This window comes from Engraulis encrasicolus, chromosome 16, assembly GCF_034702125.1.
Source record: "Engraulis encrasicolus isolate BLACKSEA-1 chromosome 16, IST_EnEncr_1.0, whole genome shotgun sequence".
Lineage (NCBI taxonomy): Eukaryota > Metazoa > Chordata > Actinopteri > Clupeiformes > Engraulidae > Engraulis > Engraulis encrasicolus.
In genome coordinates, this window is record NC_085872.1 from 19,026,294 (window position 1) to 19,053,700 (window position 27,407).

Consider the following 27,407-nt stretch of genomic DNA (forward strand, 5'->3'; position numbering starts at 1 on the left):
TACAGAAAGACTTTTCACATACCTTTATTTCCACAGTTCTCCTAACAGATTTACATCATTTAATAACAGACTGTTATACACAGATACTGAAGCAGGGTGGTGAAGGTACAAGGAAAGGGGACAAAAATAAAATTCCATACAAAATGGCCTACTTGGAGCACAACAAAATCTATGTGTACAAAATAATGTGGGTGTACCACTGTTGGTGGCAACTACCTCCACCTTCAGTTTAAATTCATTTTTTTATTTTCATTTTTTTGAATAGGTTAAAAAAAATACAATCTTCTCAATGGAGCGTGAGGAGAATTGCTGCGAACTGAAAATGATCTAGAATCGTGATTGGGGGTGGGGTGGGGTGGGGGTTAGAGGGCTGGTCTGTATGGAAGTGGTCGCTACTGACTGTGTTGTCCTGACCACCAGTGTCCACATTTAGAGGTGTACTCTTCCGACGAAATTAAAAACGAAAAAAAAAAAAAAATCATGGCACACAGCGACGATCGATGGCTATTTTCACCATATATTTATTATACTCCACATGGTCGATAACAGTACACACTGAGAAAAAAAAATAGAATAATAGTCAAAAAAAAAAATCTTTTTATCAGATTCATCAATAGAAACTCAAATATACTGTACTCACGAGCTTTCTCCTGCAAGCTTATGCCTCCATGCTGTAGTGCTGTAGTGGGAACTAAAAACATTTCAGAGAAGGGACTGATTGGATTAAAAAGTAAATTATTTAAGAACACATGCGTGTTATAAAAGAGGACCCCAGGTGGGAAAAACATTTTTTTTAAAAAGAAACGAAAAAAAAAGAAGAGCAGCTTTTTAGTGACTCTAGCAGCCACTGGTGAGGGTGCCAGACAGTCCCGAGGCCCAAAGGATGGGCATTTCATCTGAGGAACGATTCCATAATGTTAGTAGACCCCCCCCAAGTGATTAGGTAAAAGACCTGGTATGAATCAAAGACAACAGTCTCAGCACCAAGTTTCTGGCCATTGTTTTTTTTTTTCTTCTTCATGAGTTTTCATTTTTTTTCTAACTCATAACGAGAGAGATAGAGCTCACACAGAGAAAGCGTCAGTTATAAATATTCAACTACAGACATCTAGCTACACCATTTGCACTCTGGTTAGGGAGCCCAGGACCCTCCCCCTGAACCGCCTTCCACACTGAGGCATAGGCATAGGTACAGGTACAGTACGGTGGCCTACTGGGCCCAAAACAGACTTAACCGAATGGAGCTTCACCAGCACTTCACCAGCTGAAAAACAAGCACAAGTGGGACTGGGGTAGGGATGGGGAAGTGGGAAGATAGAGGGTACCAACTAATATCTCAGGCGATTCGCAGGGGAATGTGGCTGTGCCTCTCTCTTCTTCTCGTCTCTAAAATCGTCCTATTTTCCTTTTCTTTTCATTTCTTAAATAGTGTGTAGGTGTAAGTGACCTGGTAACTCATGACAACGGCTGTGCCAAGGTGCGCGAAACCCCACCCCACCACCCCTGGCTGTCGGGCAGCACATTAACCCTTATGTCAAAGTAGGAGAGGGGGGGGAGGAGTCGGGTTGTATTTTGGGAGGCTGAGGGGGATGGGGGTGGGTGTGGTGGAGGAGGGCTGTTGTCACCCGTCTGCGCTCCTCCTCCCCCACCCTGCTGTGACTGCTGCCCCACCTGCCCCATCAGACTAAGCGTTGGAGTTGGAGGAGGATGGAGCCATGCACAGAAAGCCCTGACGAGGGCCACCGCTGCTGCCAAGCCCTGGATGCACTGCTGCTTTGGCCCGGCTGCTGTCATCTGTTGGCGGGGAAGTAGTTGGGGTCCAAGTAGCTGTACCCGGTGTTGTGCGGCAGGCAGTAGTCTCTGTCCAGGAAGGTCTCGGCCTGGTAGACCGGCTCCAAACGGTGGTCCGGCTTGTGGGTCTCCGTTTTGAACACGCTGAGGTGGGCAGGAGGGAAGAGGCGAGGGGGTACACAGAGAGAAGAGACAGACGGAGAGAAATTAGAAGTCAGCATGGTAATGGTAACTTAACCTATACAAGTAAATTACATACATACACCAAGATGTGATCGTTATTGAGAGTCGAAAGGCTCGGTTTATTCATTCCTCTGGATGCTTAATGCAGGGGTACGAAAAGCCAATATTGGCAAGCCAACTCCTTGCAGAGGCAACAACAACAAAAAAACAAAAACAAGAACAGCATGCCTCATTTACACCAGCTTTAGAGAGAGACATCGCTGTTGTTGCCCTAGTGGTTTCCTTTGGGTGCGGAGATGTCTGTGGTGGATGCATAGCTGATGACTTAATTGGAGGAAGAGAGAGAGGAGGGCTGAAGGAGAATCACAGGTGCCAGGCTGAGGAGAGATAACAGTAGTGGGACGCAGAGCCACAGCACTCCTGTGTCCAGGTTCACATACTTATTTTCAGCACTAGGAGAGCTTGTAAATTGCACCAAAAAGTGTATTGGCGCCATCTTAAAAAGCGTCTAATATTTTTTCATAGGAAAGTATGAAGACGTGTTGAATGGATTTCATTACACTAAGGCACTCATCTGAAGTACAGGGTGTTGATTACAGTGAAGCACAATGGGGTGAAGTGCCTTGTTCAAGGGCATATTAGACATGGATGTGGTGCTGCAGAGCCTACATTCATTCTATGGATGTTCATCATTGCCTGATTATAATTGACTTTCAAATCTCTTCGAGACATGGTGTGACCAAGAGCATAACAATTAACATTTCCCAAACGGCATGGTTCACCCCCCGGTTTGCTACAAATTGTTTGCTTCCCGACAAAGTGGGAGGAGTTATTGATTTTTCCGGAGCCTAGAAACTATGGCCGTGTCTCAAATGCCGCACTTGTGCACTTCGGGCACTGTTTTTCAGTGCCTAGAGCGCTCAAGCTGAAAATTTCAGTTGAGCCAGTGCACTGAAAGTGCCAGGATGATCCCCTAACAATGGCGGGAAAATGCAGTGCTTGAATGATGGACACTGCACGCACTAAACGGCGGCCATGTTGACAATGACACGGAGGAAATGTGGCATTCAGTTCAGTAGAAGAGTTTGGTCAACAGTCTCCTAATTCTGTAAGTAATGTTGATGGGACACCAACCTTTTCATGCCAACCAAAGTATTGTATGTGTGATTGTTGTCCTTTGGGGTGAAGGTCATGGAAATACAAGCACCAGACGCTGTGCATTGTAAACAGTAGCCAACTCATATTTTGGCGAGCTAATGCCATGCTCAGACGTCACTTCCAGCGAGGGCACAGTGCTCAAATTTTTCCATAACACTATGCACTAAATACCTCAGTGCACTGTGCACTGACAAAAGTGTCATTTGAGACACAACCTATATTGTACTGCTCAGTGCATGCATAGTACATGCGTGTATCCATGCACATCGTGGACATCGTTCGTGAGGGCGACAAGTCTTGAAAAGATGGCAGTGAGGCAGATGCGCTTCCACATATGTAGGTGTGGAGAGGAAGTAGTTAAGGTATCCTTACCAGTCGAAACAGTTGCCACAGAAGTCCACGGCAGAGTTTGGTGGGCAATCCTGGCAGTGCCACCGCACGCCCTGGATGGGGTCCATGCCACACACATCACACTAGCAGACAACATGGATGGCACTCAGTCAAGCAAGCTTGATCTTACATTTACATGACTCATATTTATGGTAGGACATTAACAAAACAGTTATGTGGCCTGTGAATTGGGAACATGTTTATATTAAACTGACTCAGTAAAGTACAAAACAACAGCTATAAAATGCTCCCCTTTTAAAATGGTTCTAATCAAGTGTCAGGTGCATGCATGTGCCACATGTTAAAGACACTGGCTGTGTTGGGGCATTTCAGTACTGTTACAGTACTGTAGAAACAGACTGCAGATGGCAAAAGGGGCAACAATGGCCTAAGTAATGGACTTCGTATGGAAGAGCAAGTGTGATGTACAGCGGTAATGATCTTGGCACTGAGGGCGTAAAAAGAAGTTGAACTTCAGTAAACAATATGCAATGACCTACGGGTACGACACGGTTCACAGTAACTGTAGTTTGTTCAGTCCAGTGGGATTGAGGTTTTTTTAAAAACAGTTTTGGCCTGACTAGAAGCAACGCTGGCTGAAACAGTTTTGGCCCTGTATCATACAGGTACGGCAGTGCCTTTTCTTGATGCAGGTGTGGCGTTGGGCTGCTGCTCACCTTGTAGCCAGCGTGCTGCATGGTGGAAGTCTCCATCTGGATCTCCTGCAGCTTCTGCTTCTTTAGACACTTCAACTCCAGCAGCTCTTTATACTCGGGCAGGTGCCGGCACTCCAGCGGCATGCTGTCCTCATCCTACACACACACACACACACACACACACACACACACACACACACACACACACACACACAGTCAAGAACTGCATCCTGGTCACATTTACGACAAAGCAAATGACAAATGTAAAAAAAAAAAACCCTAAAAAAACAAAAAAAAAGACAAACATACAATCAGCGCAACACCACATTGCCAAAACAGCTCAAAAATGTATTCTCCTTTTAATACCATGTCACACACACACGCACATACACACACAGCTTGTGAGGAGGAGCATTGCGGTTTGGGTCTTGCATTAGAGCTGTGTGCAGTGTGGTGGTAAAAGGCAGCGCTCCAAAGGCGGCGTGCTTCCCTGTGTTCTCAGTGGGGCACAGTGACCCAGCCTACCTCAAAAGGACACGCAGTACACATGAAAGGCTCTGGAGGGAAATGTCAACAGCCACCGGATGGAGACACGGAGACACACAGACAGACAGACAGAGACAGACACACACACACACACACACACACACAAATACACACTAACAGACACAATCCAATTAGTTCTGACAGTCACTAAAAAGGAGCAAAGGAATGCGCCTTCTGAGACACCTCATCAAAGGACCCATAATTAAATAAATAAATATAATAATCAGAACTGCCCAGTCAGAGACCGGTACTAGGCAGCAGAAATGCAACACATTTTTGCTCTACTACTTACCATGAACAAGCTGTTATTATTGGGGAAACATCACAAGCCATACCAAAATGTTAAGTTCTATTTCGTTGCTCCTCACCGCCAGAGGCGGTGCTTTCAACACATGAATATTCATCTTACGGATCAAGCAGGTCGAGAATTAATATAAACAAAATAACACGTGACCTGGGTTACGTCACCCGGTGACCCCGTGTCAGGGGTTAAAACACTGGTGAACCCAGGAAGTGACCTCTTTCATCTTCTCGACTGCAGGTTTCGAGTTTGTTGTTTGAAAAATACACACACACACACCTCAAAAGCAGCTGAATTTATAAAGCGAAAAAGAGCAAAGGGCATATCCTTGATCCTAAACCCCTTGACCTACAACAGAACCTATGACCTATACATTTTTTTCCAAATGCATTCAAAGCAGCCTCATAACTGTCAGACATTGGCAGGTCCATCAACACCATCCTATAATACAGGTCTAGTCATAGGGTGCACTTAAGTGGTTTGGTGTTAAAAGACTGCAGGTGTGAGAATTGAACAACAGAGGGCTCCATGGGACTAATTTGGTCCTACAGAATCCCAGCATCCTGCCCTGCGAGCACTGCTCTGACAGCCTGTGCACGTGTGTGTGTGTGTGTGTGTGTGTTAGGCCTTGAGCCAGAAGCCAAAAATTGACCTCTCGCAATCGAACGGGTGGGCAAGTTCTAATCTGTTTTTTTGACTTCTTGGACATCTCAAGTTAACAGTTTGGCATGATAACCATTGCAAACAGGTAGCTTTTTGGTAGTTATCATGTGTTGAAATGGTGGACCAGTAAAATGGAAATGTGAAAAATCGGTATTGTGGTTCTTTGTTATTATGTAGTTTGTTGACCACACAGGGTGCTTAAATGACCCCAGGGATGCTTTCCCTTCTATCAGGACCCTACAGGAGTTGTTAGACCACACTAATAGGCTAATAGAATCACCTCAGCAATATGTGAATGACAAAATGTGATAAAATATGAAATTCGTTTTTGTTTTTATTAAGCTTATTATTATTACATTTCCCCCAACAGTAAAACAAAAACAAAAAACATAATGAACAAACACATACTAACATGTGATAACCATACTGTACATTAACATGGCATGATAACCATTGCAAACAGGTAGTTAGTGAAAGATCATGCATTGAAATGGTGGACCAGTAAAACGGAAATGTGAAAACTGTATTGTTTTTTGCTATTATGCAGTTTGTTGACCACACAGGGTGCCTACATTTCCTCAGGGATGCTTTCCATTCAATCAAGACCCTAAAGAGGTTGTTAGACCATACCAATTGACCGAATATAATCACCAAAGCAATATGTGATTGACAAAATGTGATAAAAATGACAACATATGAAATCTTTTTTTTCTTAACTTTTCCTGCAACTGCAAGAATAAATAAAGAGCATTATTTCAGTCCTCAGGATCTGACTCAGTCTAGTAAATATCTGTAAATATGTCACCATGATTATCCTCTTCATGCTGATATACACATGTTTGAAGTTTTCAGAAGGTTGTGCAGCATTTCCAGCTACTTCTCAGACATTGGCAATCCAGCAGTTTACATTGATGGCTGTACTTGCAAGACATCAGTTGTAACACTGCCTCAGGGGCTGAATATCCCCACATCCACTGTATAGTGAGATGGACATTTTCATCGTTGGCCCAGACATGGTCAAGTGGGCTTGGGATTTGTGGATGCTGCTGAAGACTTGCTTTCCAGATGCCAGACTGATAGTTGGCACACATAGTTTGCATGAGGAGGTAGTCCTCACACTACTACTACTACTACTACTACTAGTCATCACATGGTGGAAATTGGCTTGATTCACACTCTCCATGCTGAGTGCAGAAAAGCTGGTAGCGGGCTGTATTTATGTTCTACGTATTTGTCGATGCTATGTAGAGTTGGCACCTAAATGCTTCACGAATAGGTCCATGGACAGTTCCCAGTCCCGTCCCAGCTCATGAAAAAACTGTTTGAAAGAGCTCTGAACTCATCGTGAGCTTTAAGGCTGAGCTTTCCACGACCTGCACATCCTTTTGTGTTTTTATGATTATTTTTGTATTTACTTTTCTATTGTAGCCCTAGCCTCTTCCCCCTTACATTAGAAAAATAGTATTTCAAGTAAAGATACTGTATACCCTATCACATAACTTCATGGCTTGGTGGTACTCACACTGGGTACAAAGTAGTTCAAGAAAACCATCATGTGGTGTACTCCGACTGTCATGTGGTGTACCCCGGCCGCCTTTAACGCCATAACGCAGTCCCTCTATTATAACAGATGTTGTCATTATTTGGTGTCATTATTGTCACCAAAATGGTAATAGAGCTTGGTAAGTCCCGCCCCTTAGTTCCGCATTTCACGGGACCTAAGCTGACCATCTAACAACATGGTAGAGAGTAATTATCTTCCAATCTGTCGCCAGGCCCATTTCCAGTAGGAGGCTATCAGGGGTGGAAAGAATACTAAAACATGTAATTAAGTAAAAGTAAAATTACATCTTTCAAAATCTACTTAAGTAAAAGTAAAAAAAAATACTTAATAAAAATGTGATTTGAGTAAAAGTTACCTTCAGTTTGCTTTTATATCGCTTTCCTTCAATAGCACCCTTCGTGACCTCTAGCTATCTCTGCACAAGTCATCTTCCAATAACCTGGCGATCGTGACAACAAAATTCTGTGTGTGCTGGTGTGGCAAAGTTGCAGGGCTAGGGTCAGCCCATTCATACAACAGCCCATTACTCTGAACTTAAGGGTGTGGATTTCATTGCGTTTGGGTCGTGGGCCTTAAATTGCAAAGACTGGGAAGCCTATCAAAGGAAATAGTCTGGTGGATTTCATTTAATTGCCAGTTGTGAGATTAAATTCATGAATAATTTTGTTAATAAACAATAATTCTTGTATATATTTTAAAACAACTGTTTTCAGGCTGCGCTGGTACTCCCTCAGCTTGAGTCCTTGGTGTGTGCTCTACTATTCCCAGCCAGTTACTTGCAACTCTATTGTGTACCGTCTGTGGGCTGTCGGACTAATGGTATGGGGCCGGCGGGCCCTAGATAGTCATCCAATAGATTAGTCCAAAATATATAATTTAGGTTAAATGGTAAAAACACACAATTTCCCTTCATGTCTGACAGATTTTCCCCTTTATTTCAATTTTGCCTACCTCAGAATTTACTCAGACCTCAAGGTAGATTCAAATGTAAGTAAAATACTTTGGCCAAACTGTAATTTGAGTAGAAGTAAAATCACCTATTTTAATAACTACTTTGGACTCAGTTACTCATCAAAGTACTCAATTACAATAATTTGAGTAAATGTAATTAGTTACTTTCCATCCCTGGAGGCTATGGAACTTTTGTATGAGGTGGCGCCTTGTCAGTATACTGTACTTAAGTACTACTTATTACTACTTAAGTGTTTTTGAGAAACTCAGCCGAAGACAATATTATAAGAGTTACCAGCAGGGACAGCCAGATGAAGGTAGATAAATGAGCAGAAGGAGACAAATGCAAGCAGACTCATGCTGTCCACTGCATCTGTCAGGCACAGACACACAGCCAATGCCACACCAACACACATGCACATTATGTGTTTTCTCTGGGTTTCTGGTAATGTGTTGTCTGGCGGCAAACGCCAGACTATATCGTCTAGCAGTTCGAAAAGAACGTGCAAGGCAGCATGGGTACTCCCAGGCTAGGTAATGTGTGGAATGATCAAAATTTTAGAATAGCATAACATGTGAATCTAGAAACCATCACTTATTTTCACATAGTAAATGTACTTTCATTACCAGACACTGAAGCAGCAACTGTAAGGGAATGCAACTCATCATTTTTTTATTCTTAATAATGTAATCGTGAAACATGTAATCTGTTATTCCCCATTACTGGCCTGCTCTCTGGACTCGGAAGGCTTTGAAGGTGAGGTGATCCCTCACCCCTCCTACTTTAAGTGCAGAGCGGGTCAGTCTGTTGATTTGGGACTTTATTTTTACTATTTCCAAACACAAGTGATTGCATCATTGGCATGCACAGATCTAGGAACGGACTTGGTGGTTCTAAAGCAACAGCCCCTTTGCCGTACTGGACGAAAAAAGGCCTTTTTTTAAGTTCCTTTTTTTTCTTTTTTTGTCACAATGTGGTCCATATTGGCATGATCATCTATGGTAACGATTCTTGAGATCAAAAGCATGTGACAATTCACCTTGATCTAACATAGCATAATAGAAGGGTGGGGACTCTAACTTATGTCTCAAGGGCCGTTTACGGCCCCTGATGTAATTTTAATCTTATGCCGTTTCACATGGAATATGACATGTTTTGTAAAGAACTGTTAGAAATTTAATTTGCAATACAATTAAGTTATGTTTTCAGGGGACCTAGTGAAGGTGAGGTATGTTGTGAAGGTGTCCACCTTCAATATAGGCCTAACTGCAGGGGGAAATCCTGGTTTGTGTTCATAGTACAGCCCTTCATAAAAATTGAAGTGGCCCTCGAATGAAAACGGCTCCCCACTCCTGCTCTGGCAAGGCAACTGGAAGTTCCACATGCCCCCCATCCCCACCTTGAGCACCTGCCCCCCAAAATGTCTTTGCATGCCACTGGATTGTATAGTGTAGTACACTCTCAACAACAGCATGGTAAAAAAAGTGACTTTATCCTTAGTCTATGTAAAGAGTGCAGTCTCTGCTTCATCCAATAGGTCTTTGTCTACATATCAAATTTGGGTGTGTATGTAAAATAGCTCACATTTAAGTACATTACACTTTGTGTGGATAATGAAACACAACTTTCAAGAAAACTTGTAATACAAAACCCACCTGTATTGTAATGTAGATGATAAACTGGGAAAATTGTTGTATTTTTGTACCCAATCTACCAGTATTTTCTCGCTTGGGAAATAAACACTAATTTTTTAATGAAAAGTCAGTGAAAATGGGGGCCTGAACTAAATTAAGTGGGAAATCTGTGTAACGTGCCCTTTAAACTATCTAAGAATTTTGTAGAACAACTTTTCCTATAAATATATTTACCTCACAGTCATTTTTACTTTCAATTAATCAAGATATTAGCAAATTAGCCTAGGCGTTTTTAGTGTAAAATGGTTCAAATAAGAAATGCATGATAAATATGATAAAGCTACTGTTCTGCAAAGGTTATCATACCAATTCATAAACTAGACATATATATCAATATTAAAATACCAACAAGACTTTGCCCACCCTTTCGATTGCGATCGGCGGTCTGGCTCATGGACTATGTGTGAGGTCATGGGTGTAAGCGGGGAGGGAGAGAGGGAGGGAGAGAGAGAGAGAGAGAGAGAGAGAGAGAGCGAGCGAGAAAGAGAGACGGGGGGAGGGAGAGAGACAGAGATGGGGGGAGGGAGAGAGACAGAGACAGGGGAGGGAGAGAGACAGAGACAGGGGAGGGAGAGAAAGAGAGACAAACAGGGCAAAAAAAGAAAGAAAGAAAAAGAAAGACTAACTGAGTCATCGGCCGTCGGGTCCTGCAGGCTGTTGAAGCTGGAACGCTCGTCCTCGTCATCCATGTAGACAGGCGGCTCGTAGGAGGCCATGAAGGTGGAGCGCCGGTACAGGTGCTTGTTCAGGTGGTGGTGTCTCTTGCTGGAGGCCTGGGGGAAGAAGCGGCAGATGTGGAGAAGCAGGTGCCATCAGTCTACTGGACACACATCTTTACAAGCATGTGCACATGCAAATGTAGGCACACATGCACATGCACGGGGCACACGCGCAGAAAACACGCGCAGACACCTAATATACTCTCTAATACAAAAAAATCTATGGTAACACTTAACTTGACGCAGGCGTCATATGCATGACATACATTCATGCATCATCATAGTCATTATATCAATGTCAAACATTTTATGAATGTCATTAAAATGACGTTTGGTTATGGTAAAGATAACATTTATGACTGACATGTTTATGACTCGTCAATGACTGTGTCATGACACCGCTTTGACACTATTATGACCCTTATGTCATACGCATTACGTCGGCATACAGTAAAGTGTGACCAAATATATGGTGTTCTTTACATGTAAAATGTATGTAAATGTACCCTCCATCTTCTGGTTTAAGTTGAAGAGTTCAGATGCAAAACCCCCTAACTCCATTTCTGAAGACCTGCACTTCCATATTTTTAGAGAACCCCGTTGTTGGTTTGGTTTACATTCATGTACTTGATAATACATATAAATAGTTATATTACATAAATAAAATAACAAATATGCAATTTTGATAGCTTTGTATTAAATAAAAATGAATCAATATTATTTTCTGAAAAGGCACTTAGGGTTTTTTTGCATCTGAACTCTTCAGTTCCAGACAGCACTAATATTTACCTTCTTACTGTACATGCATAGGTTGGGTGTCCTCCCAGGTACAGGGATGCCGGCCTTTGTCAGTTTGATGAAATACTTCTGAACTCTGCTGGCGACCTGCAGGACAAAATAAAGTCCACACACAGCTGCCATGAGTCCCGCGGCCTGATCAGAGATCTCAGTGCAAACAACAAACACTTTGCAGATTGTCACGAGTACAGCTGTTCAGCTGCTTGGAAAACATTCACTTTACAACGCAGAGCAGCACTCTGGCCCCAGATTTAACCCACATGGATTACAAGTGTGTGTGTGTGTCTGTGTGTGTCTATGTGTGTGGGTGTGGGTGTGTGTGTGTGTGTGTGCGCACGCACGGCCATTTGTAATAGTACTACTATGATCCCACCATAATGCCTCCTTGGCCAGGATCATTTCAGACAGAGGGCAACATAGGGTACAGCGTAGCATGATCTAAAAAGTTCTGTTGTAACTGAGTCCAGTTGCTATGATGAGTGAATGACAAAGATGGCAATGTGCCGTGCCGTGCTGCTAAATCGCACCTGTTTGGCTGTGCGATTGCCCAGTTCGTCTGCGATCTTCTGCCAACGCTTAGCCTCCACCTCCTCAGGGGGAAACTTCAACAGGAGCTGCTCCAGCTTCTTCTACAAGTGAATAAACACACAAACACATCTCCATCAGTATACAACAACATCATCATATCAATGGGAGAGTGAGAAGTTGGGTGGAATGATGCATGAATGACAAATGTGTGTGTGTGTGTTGTGCGTGCGTGTGTGCGTGCGTGCGTGCGTGTGCGTGCGTGTTGTGCACGTGTGTGCATACCTGTTCTTCTATAGTCCACAGCTGGTTGAAAGTGTCAGGCTTATTCTGACTACACACCCTCCCTCTGATCACCTAAAGAAAGAGAGATGATCAATAACAGTCTTCCATCTTCACAACCATCTGCAATTGCTCTAGACCAGACGTGGGCAAACTCAGGCCCGGGGGCCACATGCGGCCCGCTCAGCCATTTCATGTGGCCCGCAGAGCCTTTCCAGAAGAAAATGCAGATTCATATGGTCACTAATTCTTAAATGGGCTACCTAAAACTTGAAGACCTAAGATTACTGAAGTCTACATCTAGATACAATTAGCAGGAATGGCATAACTGACAATAATGTAATTATGTTGGTGTACACCATTTCTTATTATGAGCAAGTTGCCTACGACATCCGGCCCTTTGGTCAACTTTCTAAACCCTATGCGGCCCTTGCGCCAAAATAATTGCCCACCCCTGCTCTAGACACAGGAACAAAGCATGTAGTATGTGTGGATATTCAATAACAAATCAAACTGAAACAAATGAAACATGCTGGAAACAAAATGCCCTTCTTTTTTCCATTACCCACAAAATGCTTGACTTCTCCGACACAATACACAATTTGAAATTCAAATAAAAATCTCTCCATTCCTCTCAATCAGTGCATTATTTTCCAAACGACTAGGGCGGGGGGGGGAGAACCTCACCAAAGAACAACACTGGACTTAACTGTTGCATCTGTCAGTCACAGGAAGAGCTTGCATGTCAGTACTGGCAGCAGCACACAAAAGCAAGTGAGAGGCTGCTTGGGGACGGGCAACCAAATCATCACTCAGATGATTCTGTTAACTGCAGCTAGCGGGGCTCCAATAATTGACAGCCATTACCAACAATAAAACAACCCTGCTGTGAATAACAATCACTCCCCTGAGCCCCAGCGCTTAGATGCAGTGCACGGCACGCCGACTGTCAGCACCAATCCCACTAGCACGAGTGTGTGTGTGTGTGTGTGTGTGTGTGTGTGTGTGTGTGTGTGTGTGTGTGAGTGTGAATATGTGTGTGTGTGTGTGTGGGCGTGAGCGTGTGACAGAATCTGGGGAGAAGGGGACATGTTTTTGGGGTTCCATTGCAACCATGCATTGTGCTCACTGCACAGTAACATTTATAGTTCATCAGAGATGGAGAGATGTAAAATAGTGTGTGCCTCTACCATGCCTCTAAATTCAGTGGCACTCAGGCAAGCCTGTCCTCCTCATGTCCTTCACATTCTTGAGCACAGATGGCCTTGCCAAGCCGCAAAAGGACAGAACAGACGGACTAACAAGACAAGTTGGCCGCCAAACAAGAAAAACAGAGTTTTATAGGCACAATTTCTGATCGTCAACCAGGCAGGAGAAGGCCATAATACTTTTTTATTATTATTTTGAATCAGTGTTTGTTTGAGTGCCTCAAAGTAAAAGTGAGTAAGGGTGAGGGTGGTTAAGGCAAAAAGAATAAACTGTGGTCTGTGAAACCTATTGCAAAGCAGAAATTCTAGGGCAATGTCAGACAGATGCGCCACAGCATATCAATAAGCCTGAGGGGGAACTTCGGTCTGAGTGCTTGAATTTCTGCTATTGTGTCACACACACACACACACACACACACACACACACACACACACACACACACACACACACACACACACACACACACACACACACACACACACACACACACACACACACACACACACACACACACACACACACAATCAGGGGAAGACCATGCATAATTGACTGCTCCACAGCGCTGAGGGGAATCTCCATCCAACAACATTCTCATCCACATTCAATCACCTACTTGCACAACACGATTTACCCTCATCTGCAACAATGTTTTGAATGTGGGGTTTTGCAGAGCCTCACCTGCGCCCTGCTGCTGGAAAGGCTTTGCTCCGGACCGTCGCTGGAGGGCAGAGATGAGTAGAGGCCAGACGAGTCGCTCTCCTTCTTGGAATCCAAAGGACTTTTTGGTCGACTGGGTAAGCCCACTTCAGACGGCAACAAAAGCAGCACATCCTCATCAGTTTCATACTCTGTGTTTTTTTTTTACCCTGCCCAGGACCCTTAAGATTACAATTGCAAAAAATTAACTCTTTCCTCAGAAGGTTCTGTACCTTTTTCGTACATGAGCTTTAACTGCCGGGTCTTGCGCTTCTTATCACAAAACTCCTTTTCGAAATCCCCGACGCCTGAGGTGTATTGGTCCCATGCAATTTCTGGGAGCTGGACCACTCTCTGGGGACAGGGCAACCCCAATGACACCTGGAAGAAACAGGAAAAGACAAACTGTCAAGTACAGCTGTAGGGTACAGTGGCACAGGTCAGCACATTACCTGACCAAACTATCCATCCCCGCTGCTGACAGGCACATACAGCATACTGGCTGAATGATCGACTTAATGGTTTGTAGGTTACTGCATCATTCTTCAGATTTCCTTGTGTTCTTTTGAGCACTCCTGAGATCATGACATCTGTGGGAGATCCTTACTTTATTAAGTTTCTTTACATCAAAGAGCTCTTCAAACCAAATCTACACAGAAGTCGATTTTTACATAATTTACACATTATTATTAAAAGACATGGTCAGTCACTGGACATCGTGATTCAAGTAATTTTTATTTATTTTTTTTCAAATGGTTAGTGCGAATGTTAGGTATTAATTAGTTATAGCCAAATGGGTTTTACAAAAAAAAAAACTAGCTTTACGAAAAATTTACAAAAAGAAAGGGCACTTATACAGGCATCTGATTAATGTGCATTTATGTCCTTCTACTGCATCAATACCGTACCTGCTGCTGCAGCCGCTCCACAAAGCTGATGGGGTCCACCAGCGCCTCCTTCTGGTGGCGAGCCAGAGCCTCCAGGTCCAGGATGGCTTGGGTCCTCTGGGCTTCCAGCACACAGATGGTCTGCAGCAGCCTCTGGTAACTACGGTACAAGGAGGTGGGAGGACCGTATTAAGACACTGTGGTGCCGGGCACTGCACCTCGTAAGGTTTGTAAGGTTTGAGTCAACTGGTGCCCCCTAACTGGGTGTAAATGGTTGGTGGCCATGGGCACTGTGCCACTGGCCCTTATGGATAATTCGGCCCTGGGAGGTGGGACCAGGGAGCGGAGCGGAGTGGAGGGTGGAGGAGGGGGTTTTAGGTGGGGTTGAGGGGTAAAAAGGGATTGGGGTTGGGGGACACGACCATGCATTATTGACGCCGACACTCGCTATGGAGGACCAAGGGGCCAGCAAAGACCCATCACACAAGACCCGAGCCAGACACATGCATTATTTAGCGCCGGGATAAAGGGCTGTAGAGGTGGGCAAAGCCAGGGTTTTAGAAGTCAGGATCTAACAGCACCCAAGGGTGCCTGATCTATCACCAGTCAAGAGGGATGCTGCACAGCTTTTGTTGGGGACAAAAAAAAAAAAAAATCTTCTTTATAGACACCAAGGGTTGTATCGTTTTGTTTTGTTGGGAGCAGAAGCTGCTTAAAATGCACAGCACAGGGTCTCTTCCATGTCCTTGTTAGGGCACCGCTGCTGAGACTGTGGGAGAGGAAGACACTGTGCTACAACTCTCATGGTATGACCTTTTCCTGCACAGCCTCAAGCCATACATGAGCCATAAATACATGCTAATCAGAAAAAAGAAAAAAGATGGGGGGGGGGGGGGGGGCTGAAAGATAAAGGCCTACTCTTTTTGACACTGCCAACACAGAGACGAGTTCTTCCTCCTCGTCCATCGGGTCTGTCTTACAGATCAATCTAGCCCTAACATGCTATGAATGAGAATCAATGGGAAACCAGGCGCGTTTAATCTGTGTGTTCGTTCCTGCCTCATGGCTGACCTACCCTGTAAGCCAGTAACCTCCATTTAATTTTGCTCCCAATCCAGCAAATTGCCACAATCAGAGTGGAGCTCCCACATTCCCCCTCGCACAGAAAAAAAGGCTGATTAGATTGTTATGTAGGGAGGCTTCTTACGGGAAACCTAGCACACTCAGCGCTGGAGTAAACACTACAGTGCTGGTGGAAACAGCTGACGTGTGCCTGTCGGGAGAGCTGGAAGCCAGACTGGGCTCCGGTCCTGGGACTGGCAGCATGGCACCGCCACCTATGTGCCAACCACTCCCCTGCCACGGCACAAGGCTACTATGGTGCCAAAATGAAATGGCACATTCTGCTGCAACACACACACAATTTGTAATTAAAGCTAATTGTGTTCATGAAAGGGACTGCAAATGCCACAGTGGTGGCAGTGGCAGCAATTAGCATGGGGCCTATTTAGCAAGTTTTGCAAGCTTCTGCACAACTAATGGGAATCTGAAAAATGCACAGCAACACCAGGGCCTATTTCACTCTGCATGTCTCTGTGCTCATCTTTGATGACTGTGTGGTCTTCCCAGTAAAACCAGCCTCCATAAAGGAACATTATATCTGAGGAGGAACAATTATCCTTTGCGTCCCTGCATTGTCTACCAACATCCTCAAAGCTATATCCGTCAAACCATTTCTTAGAGAGACATCAAAAAATACTTACATCAAAAGACAGCTTGAATCAACACGAAGACACCACAGCAAAACAAAAAGCATGTGGCTATACATGTCATTAGCATGCCGTAGTAGAAGGAGGAGGTCTGCGCTGCGCTGCCCTGCCCTGTGATTGGGTCACGTGCTGCTGTGCGGCCAAGATGGCACAGCACTGCCTGCCATCCTGCTGCTCTGAGCGGCAACTGAAAGAGCCCCAACGTGGGCACAACCTGGCCACCGGCAGCAGCCATGCCAATCTCATTACCCTGCTCCATGCTGCCCAGATTATACCAGCAGCACAGCCCGCGCCAAGACAAGACAAGCTACAGGCTGGCCTACTAGGCGAAGCGAGGGGGCCATTTCTAAAGGCTCCTAATCACAGATCAGATAAATAAAACAGAACTACATGGATGTCTTTAGAGCACAAGCGCACAGCACAGCCCGCGCCAAGACAAGCTACAGACCGGGCTACTACGCGGAGGCAAGAGGGCCGTTTATACTGTAAAGGCTCTTAATCAAGATCAGATAAATAAAACAGAACTACATGGATGTCTTTAGATAAGACCTTCTGCGCTTATTATTTCAACTGACCAACAGAAACAACAGATGATGTGACAAATGCTGTAGAGGCTGCGATAACACGCTGCTCCTTCTGACAACGGAGATGACAATTTAAACACTGCAAGTTAGACAGGACACAGGCAGAAATTTTGCTGACGAGAAAGAAGCAAGACAAGAATAACAGATTATATACGGACAGAATATGGAAAATCATAGATAAATACTTGGGGGGAAAAAAACACAGAATTCAGCCCTACTTCACTACAAGAGATAAAACAGACGCATACTCTTTGTTGTGTTTCAGAGCCAGGTGGTCAGACTCAAAGTAGTAGACATCCGGCTCCTCCGTGTCCTCGTCCTCCTCGATGGCTGCGTCTTTGGTGGAGCGCGACGACGCTCTGCCGTCCGACACAGACACAGACGCAGCCGCAGCCACAGTCTCTGGGCACGGCTTGGCCCCCCCTGCGAGCGCCGGGGGTTTCCCGGACGGCCTGCAGGGGGACGCCTCTGGAGCACCAGGGCCCACCACCGCCTCTGGTCTGAGGCAGCTGGAGGGGGATGGGGACTCCAGACGGAGCATGGGCGTAGGCGCAGGGGTGGTGGTGGGGGTTACAGTAGGGCTCGGGACAGGGGACGGGGGGGCGAGGGTATCGTCTCTGTGAGGGGAGCCGGGCCGGCACGGGGCACGGCGAGGAGAAGTCCTCAGGGCATATCTGTGTTCGTGTGGCTCTGTGAAGGACGGGGGCTCGGAGGTGGGGAACGCGGGACAGAGGCCCGCCGCCGTGCTGGACATCGTTGCTGCAGTCATATCTCCTGAGAAATGCAAGGCCCCGTCGCTGCTGTTGCTGGTGCCTTCGCAGGGGTCGCTAAATCCGTGATCGTCCTCGTCGGAGGCCTCGGGCAGTTCGCTGGTGGACGACAACAGGCTGCCGTTGGTGCCGCTCACCTGCCCGTCGATCACCACCACCTCCCCGGGCTCCAGCTCCTCCTGCCCAGGGAACGGGAAGGTGTGCTCCTCCGGAGCGGGGCAGGACACCACCTCAGCACCCCCCTCCTCGCCCACCACGTCCACCTCCACTACCTCCAGCTCTGGCTCCCTGTGGATTGGGGGCTGGCTGCAGGGGGCTTTGCCTGAGCCATTGCTCTCCAGGACAACAGGCAATTGGGGGATGGAGACGGGTGAGGGTGAGGGCGAGGGTGGTGAGGAAGAGATGGTGGTGGTGGTGGAGATGCAGGTGGTGGCAGCGTTGGTGGAGGAGGACGAGCTGGCGTGCTCAGTCTGCTCGGGTGTGAGGCTTCTGCAAGGCACTAGGGAGTTTAAGGAGGAGGAGGAGGAGGTGGGGCCCAGTGCCTGGCTGCCGTTGAGCAGCGCCGGCGTGCTGGCGGCTGGCGTAGGGAACGTGGTCAAGGAAGAGGAGGAGGAGGAGGAGGAGGAGGAGGAGGAGGAGGATGGCAGGGTGAGTGCTTGGCCAGGGAGACTGTCCAGTGTGGTTGTCTCCTGCCTGTGGATCTCTCCCAGCCCGTTGGTGGCCTTTTGCGCCTCCTTGGGCTGGGGGGAGGACGGTGGCGTGGTCAAGGAGGGAGCCCTGACCTCCTCCACCAGTGTCACCAACACAGCGTCAGTCATTTTCGCTGCGGCCATCTCCTCCACTGGCTCCTTCTCACTCTCCTCTGTGCAGAAGCTTGAGGGGGGCGGGGGTGTGACGGGCGCATCCTCTGTGCGAGACTCGTCTTTGTCTTTGTCCATTTGAGGGGAGCTCGGCCGAGGGCTTTTGGGCGAGGGCACGTCCGCGGTCGGGGAGGTGGGAGTGGGGGGCTCCTCTTCGCCCCCTGCTCCCGACTCTCCCGAGCGCGTGCAGCGTTTGGGCTTCTTCACGTCCACTCCGTCCGCCACGGCTGGCCGCAACCGTTCGCAGTTCTCCGGCCGCTCTGACTCCTCCTTCTCCGAGCACGAGATGCCCCGTTTCCGTCCTGAGCCTGGGCCAGCACTGACGCTTCCACTGCCGCCACTGCCGCCACCGCCGCCGCCCCCCCAGGCCTCTCCATGGCCGCTCGGGGGCTTGTCCCCGTCCTGGCGCTTCTTCGTGGAGCCAGCGATGCTGCGGTTCCTGAGCGTGCGCCCACAGAAGTTCTCATCCAGTCCATTGATTCCTACCGATGACCTGGTGACGCGCGAGGAGCGGGACGCGGCCATGCTATGCAGGGCAACTTACTGGCCTCTCCTCATCCTGGGGGTCGCTGCTCAGCTGCAGAATGTGGACACCTGGTTACACACAACACAGGGAGAGGAGAGACGCAGGGTGAGATTTTGCCAAGAGTGACACTTCCTTGATTTTTACATTCTTTTTTATTGTTTTTATCACACAGCAACTTACAAAACATTCCCCTCCTACCCCCCACCCATTCGACAGCTATCAGGCACAAACAAAAATACAAAGATGTTACTTATTTTTTAACACGCATGACCTTGTTGTCACTTTGGAACTTGAACATGGAAAGCCCAATGTAATGAATTTGTGCTGTGATGAACCATTTACCGTTATTGCTAATGAAGTGAATGGAGGTAAACTTTTGCACAATGTGCGGGAATCTATTTCGGAGCTCAATGAGAACGGTTTTCAAAACAATCATGTCAGCAGGTGATCTAAGATGTTTTCTTTAGAGTGGGGGGAAAGCAAATAGTCCCAGCGACTTGGCAGAGTTGTGGGACATTACTTCACATGATTACAGTCTACAAGTCAGGCGCTCCAAACAAATGGATTGCTTAAAATCACAATTCAGACGCTTAAGGTTTAGACACGACAGAAGTTTGCCAATAGACAGTGAGTCCCTGGACAGAATGACATGTATCAAGGCCATCCCTCTACTTCTTCCCTTGCTGTTCACTGGCTGACAATTAGTTTGCTCACTACTAGCAGGCTTGAAGAACTCATGACCACACCCCTGATACAGAATTAAACATGTTTAGCTGGGTGGAAACCAGGGGGCAGAGGAGCAATAAACCTACTGCACTGAGAATAAGGAAGTAAACATGTAAACAAACGTGGATTTATTACGCAAGCCCCCCCCGTCATAAATTTCCTTCCCATTCTGTTGAAAAAAAAAACAAAAAACAGAAAAGATTCTTGAGACAGCACATTTTAGCTTTTGCCTTCACCTACATCTCTCTGGAGCACGATTGCGCAGCAGGACACTTTCTTTGGGTATACTCGATTCAGTATGACAAAATCTCATCAACCCTTTCAGGGTTTTTATTATTCAAAAAGCTTGCTTTAAAAAAAGGTAGAAAACAATGCAAATTGTGTACCCTTTTGTAGTTGTGTAGTAGAGTTGAGGAACTCTGACAATGTAAGAACACCCACACCAGTATGGTGCTTCCAACGATCAAAAGGGCCTCCAGTCAGCATGCTATAAAGCTGACATCAGTGGCGACGAAGGCATTGCCTGGTGTATGCATGCCATGTACAGCATTTATCTACATGGTTAGCTTCAAAGCTTAAACAAAAACAAAGTTGGTCCATGGAAGTGTTTTTTCCCCCCACAGCGTTCAAAGAAGGATGTGCAAGACCGCGGGAATGTGCACCACCATTCATTCATCCATCCATCCATCCATCCATCCATCCAACACACAACCACTGGCAAACTGAAAATGTCAGTTGGGCGTTTGAAGCTGTGAACAAAGAGGAGCTCATGTCCAGTCAGTGCACTGATGGCACAAACAAGGTCAGACATACTGGGCCTCTGTAGGCCAGGGCGGGACAGGCCAGACTCATCCCAATCAAAACACCCAGAAGCCTCTTTGTGTTAGGGCTGGAGAGAGGGATGCAGTTGCCATGGGACAGAGGAGATCTGGATCTGCAGTCGCCAAAGCACACTAATAGCTCTTGGGGGTAGCGCACCTGACACCATCTGACCAGGCATAATGCTTTCTTCTTTGGTAGGGTGGACAGAAAGGGTACGAAGGCTAAAATGTACTTGTGCGGTTGGCCTAGTGCAAGACAGCTCGTTAGGGTACAGGGCATGTTTGCCCTTATCAGTGATGCATACACTAAGGGACGGCACGTGTACCAACGTTAGCTCGCCATCTAGTTGGCTCTGCCTCTGGGGGTGGGAGGGTTGGATGAGTGAATGAGTCACTCCTATCAGAGTAACCAGCTTTTCAGTCTTCAAATTGCACAGTTGCAGCTTTTTTTTAGGAAGAGAGCAACACTTGCCAACCCAGAAAGCCAGAAGACAGCCGTCTGAAGATGATCTACATTTAAGGCCTTGAGACGTTTACATTTGTTCTGCTAGGTAAACACCTACTGTAGGCCTACCTCCTCCACAAGACGAAGAGGTAACCGAGTGCCAACGTCTGGCCTTACAGGGGAGCGACAGCGGTAGAGCACGCGCTAGCTGTACTTAGGGTGTAATACTACCACACTGCAGTGATTAGGGTCATTATAACTCATCACAGGGGGAACTTCAATCATAGCACCACCTTTGAGGACAAGCGGTCTGTTCTAATGCCCTTACTTGCCACCCTTTACGCACTGAGTTTGGGTACATAGGGCGTTCAATTTCTAATCGCAAGTGTACTACTGTAAGTACCTGGATGACGCCCTCAAACCAGACATTTTTTTTAAAGTGTGGAATTAATGTAGATTTTTCGTACTCAGTGGCTGCCATGTTCTGCCGAGTGAATAACAGCATAGTTTTGATATGAAAGACAAAACGCTTTGTCTATAAGAGACAGAGTTAACCAAAGCAAATGTCAAAATAACGAACAGCGGCTAATGAATAGTATTTTGGCGGCTTGTAAACTCTGATGACACGGCAAAAAATTTTGCCGTTCCTCTGAGGGCAGAAAGTGCACTCAACCTCAGTACATAGTGCACAGTGTGGACATTGGAACAGACCAAAGGAGATCACACATCTTTGTAGCAAGTAACCTGCATTTTGTTAACAATTATTGTTATTCAAAGTGCAAATACACTTCTAAATATGAAAACTTTTCATGACAGTCGACAATCTATGACAGACATTTCCTTTCCAAAAAGCATTCTATGTCTCTGACCAACATCGTAAATTAATGTGCATCTTTTGCTCAGGCCAATTATTGAACGTGGTGCACATGATGAGTCGAATGCAAGAAAGCCTATCCAGAAGATGGTGAATGAAATGCAGCTTTAAAGATAAAAGCTAAGGTCACAGATTTTTATTAGCACATTTAGCTCTTCTAGTTTAAGTGTATTACAACGGCATCCTGACATCGAATCCATTGACCCAGATGAAAATTCTGGCATAGAAGCAACACTTACAAAATGTAAATATATTGAAACAGCCTTGAATGCACCAGCACAGCCATTAGCTGATCATTACAATAACTTAATATAATTTCACAGAAAGCCACACAAGAGATATCAAGTTAACTACAGCACAACTAGATGTGATGGCTCTCAGAACCATTTCTTCTCACAATGTATTGTTTCACAAAGCAACAGTTTTGCAAGGCTGTTCCCCATGCAAAGCATCCGATGGTTGACCATTCTTAGTCTGTACTAGGGACCCAAGATAAAAAAAAAAAAAGTAGTGAGTAGGCTCTTAGCTGATGCACAATGGACAAGGAGAGGCCTGGGAGGACAGGGTGGCCTTCATATTTTTATTTTTTTATAAAGATTGTTTTGGTCTTTTATGACTTTATTTGACGGGACAGTTTGAGAGGCGGACAGAAAGCGAATGGGGAAAGAGATGTGGAGGGGTCTGCAAATGACCCGAGCCGGAAATCGATCCCGGTTCGACCGCATGGCAGACGAGTGCCCAACCGGTTGGCCACCATATTTATCTTGGCTAAAAGACAGAAATCAGGCATCACCTGGAAAGAATCCTAACATGCATCTCTCTCACACTCCACTGCACACTCACACAGGGAAACTAATGTGACTTGGCCATGCATAAAACGAGACAGCAAGCAGACATAGAGGAGGAGAAAGAATAGTGTCAATTCCGCATGACGTGACTGAAAAAGAGCTCAGAATAACTTATGCATTCTGCAATGCAAAAAAGTGAGTTAAAAGCAGCATATACTGTGACAGATTATTTAAATTCTTTAAGATCATGCTGGCACAACCAACCATAAAACACCAAGAATCCCAGTTCCATGCTCGTGGTGGTAAACTGAAATGTGTGTGTACACACCATTGAAAACCAGGAAAACTGGTTCAAGATTAGGGCTGGGTAAAATAATCGATTTAATCGATAATCGATCGATTTAATCTAAAATTCACATAATCAATTCACAGGGCACAAAATCAATTTTTTGGTTCTTTTTCTTTTTGTTTAATTTAGGTCTATATGGAAAATACCCAGCAAGTATTAGTCAATTAGGCCTAGGCCTACTTATTACAAATTATCAACCTTTTAACACTGTCAAGCCACAGCCCTTTGACATTTAAAATAAAAATAGGCAACAGCATCTTTTGGGGGAAATCCTGGCTTTTGGGGGAAATCGATACAGGAACATGGCTGCAATACCCAGCCCTATTCATGACACTGTACTGTATATCTGAACTGACCCATTTCCTATAACTAGTTTAGATTTTACAAATTCCTCTGAACATTAACTACAAGGCAATGCGAGTCAAAATATATGTGCCTACAGAAAACATTGAAAACATTTTCCATGGCTCAAAGTTCAGGCTATAGCTAACCTATGAATATAGATTGTTGATACCAGTTCCGGTCACTGGAGTGGGAAGGAGAGCAACCACCCCATAGTTCTTGTGTTCAGTGCTAGTAAATGGTTTTATAGTACTACCCAATGACTCACAACATGGGAAGAGACCGACAGATATAACTGTACAGAGTAGGACACCTCACTGTCGTAAGTGGTGACTTGTTGTGGTTCACTTGGTTTAGTTATCCACCACCACATCATTCCTGCACTAAATGTGTTTTAACCGTTTGATCTACTAATTAGCTAACTGCCTTGAAGGTTGGTAATGGACTATGGGGTGGGGTACTGTTTAGCTAGTCAACGCGCAATGCGTTCAACGTCATTTCCCGAGGCGTTTATCATTCCCAGTCCTTGTGTCAGTCTATGCAGAGAATACTGTAGATTTCGGCAATTCATCAAAGTGCACACGAAAACCTCGCCACCGCTAAGACTGTCAGGGAGGATAACAGTTTTGTTGGCGTTTATTGTGAGCCCATTCCCATCTCTCGCCATGTAGTTGGGAGAAAATCGATGATCCGATTCACAAAACATGGACTTCAATAGTTATTCTGCTGATAGGCGCGCATGTTGAATATGAACTTTAAATTGACACGTGCTTGGTGTCAAGAAACGGCGTGATGCCCTCGTACACACAAATACACTTCCTGAACACGCACGCAGTCTGTATTTGACATGTTAATCTTGGATTGTTGTGCAGTGTCAATGTATTAATCTGACCGCGAGACTATATCGCAAAATCTGATCAAACAGGGGGCAAGCGATCAGATAAAGCTATCCTTAAACTGTATTAGACATTCTTACTTGCAGCAGAGACAAGTTTGACTGCGTAAATCAGTTTGGCAATTTTAGCTAGCTCTGGGCATTCTATTCAGACATTGACTAATACTAGCCAAGCTGGGCCAGTTTTTGTTTGTTAAAACTTGGCTAATATTCAACTCACCTTGTCCTGTAAAACGGGTCAGTTCCACCAAGTAAAACACACTTCCCATTAGTACTACTTAGGTCAGAGGGCCTGATTGGCAACACTGTATCCGCGGGGTTGGCATGACATGCAAGCCGACTGGGAGCATATTATCAGCCGCTTTTACTATAACCAATCCTTCAAGTTCCTACATTGGTACTTAGATGTATTTATAGCGTCAGATGCTCAGTTTTACTTATTCGAAGCACCCTGTAAGTTAGTTATGCAACACTACTTTCTTTGCAGCGCAAAATTCCGCATACAATTAACATTTTACTGGCTTTACTTGGTCAGGAAAGCACGCTCCATCTCTACCCCCGTTAAAAGCCAACAAAGATAGCTTTGCTAGCTGACTGAACAAAACAAATGAAGCTTCTGATATGAAGCGTTCTTTAGCCCACCTGCTAGCTAACGATACCGCATTTAACGGACAGGATGCGCAAAAGGAGACGAAAGTATAACGTGGTCGCGCCCTAGTGCATTATGCACCACAAGTAACTTAAGTCTTCTTATCACAATGTTGTGGCACAAATGTGAACTCACAAAAGGCTTTTGTTTTTACTCACCACTTTCTTACAAGTTAGCTAATGAGACACTGCCAGCTCTCCAAGCTATGCCCACTAGCCAATATTTGCTAACGTGGGATAGTAGCATCCCTTAGCTTTAGCGAAGGTAAACTAAACTCACAAAAAACTAAATTGGGTATATCCATAAGGGAATTGGGTGAGGATCCCCTTTACCTGCATTCCCAAGTGTGCAAACTACCTGATACACACCCGTCGGGTTGAACCCCTTTGCACTAACTGTATTCTGTCGTAAGCTAACAGACCAATTCGTCGATAAAACAACCCTACTGGTTGTGACTAACTAGCTAGCTCGCTAATATTAGCATTGCTAGCCCTCGCTACTGCTGCAAAGAAGCAAGAACCGCAAATGGGGAGCGAGGTTGCATGCTAACCTGAGATGATAGCGATTATTTCGCGCAACAACTTTCCAAAAGCAAACACGCATGCCGAAGCCATACTGTGGCTAGTGTTCGCCACGACACGCGTTCGTTCGACGTGAAACTTAAACCCAAGTTTAATTTTAATTCAGCCGATGAATTCATGAAATGTAAAAATGGAATATGAAGCTTTGAGTAGCACACTTACCTCACTTCCGCAAATCGTTTGCAACATACTCGGTAGCCGCCATGTTTTTCATCCACTGCCTGGCTGTCCTATGAGAGTGTCGAGTCCCCAATCTCGCCGCGCTCAGGGTGCGATACTGTAGGGTGAACTATGGTAAATTGGGACACTTTTGGTAGATCGTCAAAAAAACCCACTTTAAGTTTAAAATACACCAACATTTAGTAATTGTATGTCTTCATATGGGTCTTGGGTACATTTCCATGTAGGAATTAGTTTTTAAAGTATAATATTTTACAATATATTAACATTTAAAGACAGTGAGACACCAACTTCGTTATGAGAAAATGCTATGGTAATTTGGGACGCCCTTTAATGTAAAATGGGACAGTCTGTTTGATTATCATTATTTTTTGCGCAAACTGAAGAATAATATCGTTTTTCTCTTGTTAACAGTAGACTAGGATCTTCACTATCTAAAAAATGGTATAACATCCCTGAAACATTTCCATTTCAAGAGAATATTGAAGGAGTAGGGCATGTGAGACTATGGCCATGTCCATTAGCATGTGGGATGCATATTACAATACAGGCCTATGGCGTGCTAATATGCTATGCTAACAGCTAACAGAAGCCCATTCTGTTGCTATGAGAAAACTGTCCCATTTTAGCTTAAAATATTGTCCCAAATTAGCTCACTCCACTATACTTACTAAAATTATGTCTCCTTAATAAAGTAAAGACAAATGTCTAAATGTTTTGATATTGAATTAAACCTTTAGTAAAACAACATATATTTCAATCATATTTTGTACCATATAATCACTAATTCAGCCATAATATCCTTGTGATCTGATAGCGTAATCGACATGTCAGCTAGCTCAACTGACAAGTGTTGGATCCACTGTCACTTCAAACCTTTGCTCATTCCTTTTATGATACTTAACACTAAATAAAATTATTTTTCTTTATACATGACATTTGCAGTAACAATATTACATCCCATTTTGTGATTGGCTGCTAATATTTAGAAAGGAAACAACCCAAAACCTTATTTGTCCCAATTTGGCTGATGTCCCAAATTACCTTAGTTCACCCTACATTTTTCGCTTCAGCCAAGATTGTATTGTGCGCTTGAACAGACACTGCGCTTGCTGCCATTCTCTAACCAAGACCTTTATTGTTGTTTCCAAATGTGTTAAACTGTGGGATTGTTACAGTACTACTTTTCACAAATTTGGTATAGTTCTAATATTTTCAGCGCTCCGCTTATGTT

The 27,407-nt window shown here is 45.1% G+C and overlaps 1 protein-coding gene across 5 annotated transcripts; it reads right to left on the reverse strand.

The window, feature by feature from the left end:
• zzz3 (zinc finger, ZZ-type containing 3) lies at positions 1 to 26,246 on the reverse strand. Of its 5 annotated transcripts, none has more exons than XM_063218939.1 (12): positions 26,156 to 26,246; positions 17,616 to 19,591; positions 15,036 to 15,174; positions 14,361 to 14,508; positions 14,110 to 14,234; positions 12,226 to 12,297; positions 11,943 to 12,044; positions 11,407 to 11,502; positions 10,525 to 10,671; positions 4,200 to 4,334; positions 3,505 to 3,605; positions 1 to 1,935 (listed from the first exon to the last, which is right to left on the reverse strand). In XM_063218939.1, exons 2-12 carry the CDS (start codon positions 19,520 to 19,522, stop codon positions 1,791 to 1,793), a joined length of 3,117 nt encoding a protein of 1,038 aa, XP_063075009.1. In that variant the 5' UTR covers positions 19,523 to 19,591; positions 26,156 to 26,246; the 3' UTR covers positions 1 to 1,790. The 5 variants fall into 5 exon arrangements, with proteins under 5 accessions (XP_063075009.1, XP_063075011.1, XP_063075013.1 ...); XM_063218941.1 differs by lacking the exon at positions 26,156 to 26,246 and adding an exon at positions 25,963 to 26,125; XM_063218943.1 differs by lacking the exon at positions 26,156 to 26,246 and adding an exon at positions 25,745 to 25,953.
• Between the last annotated feature and the right edge of the window lie 1,161 nt (positions 26,247 to 27,407).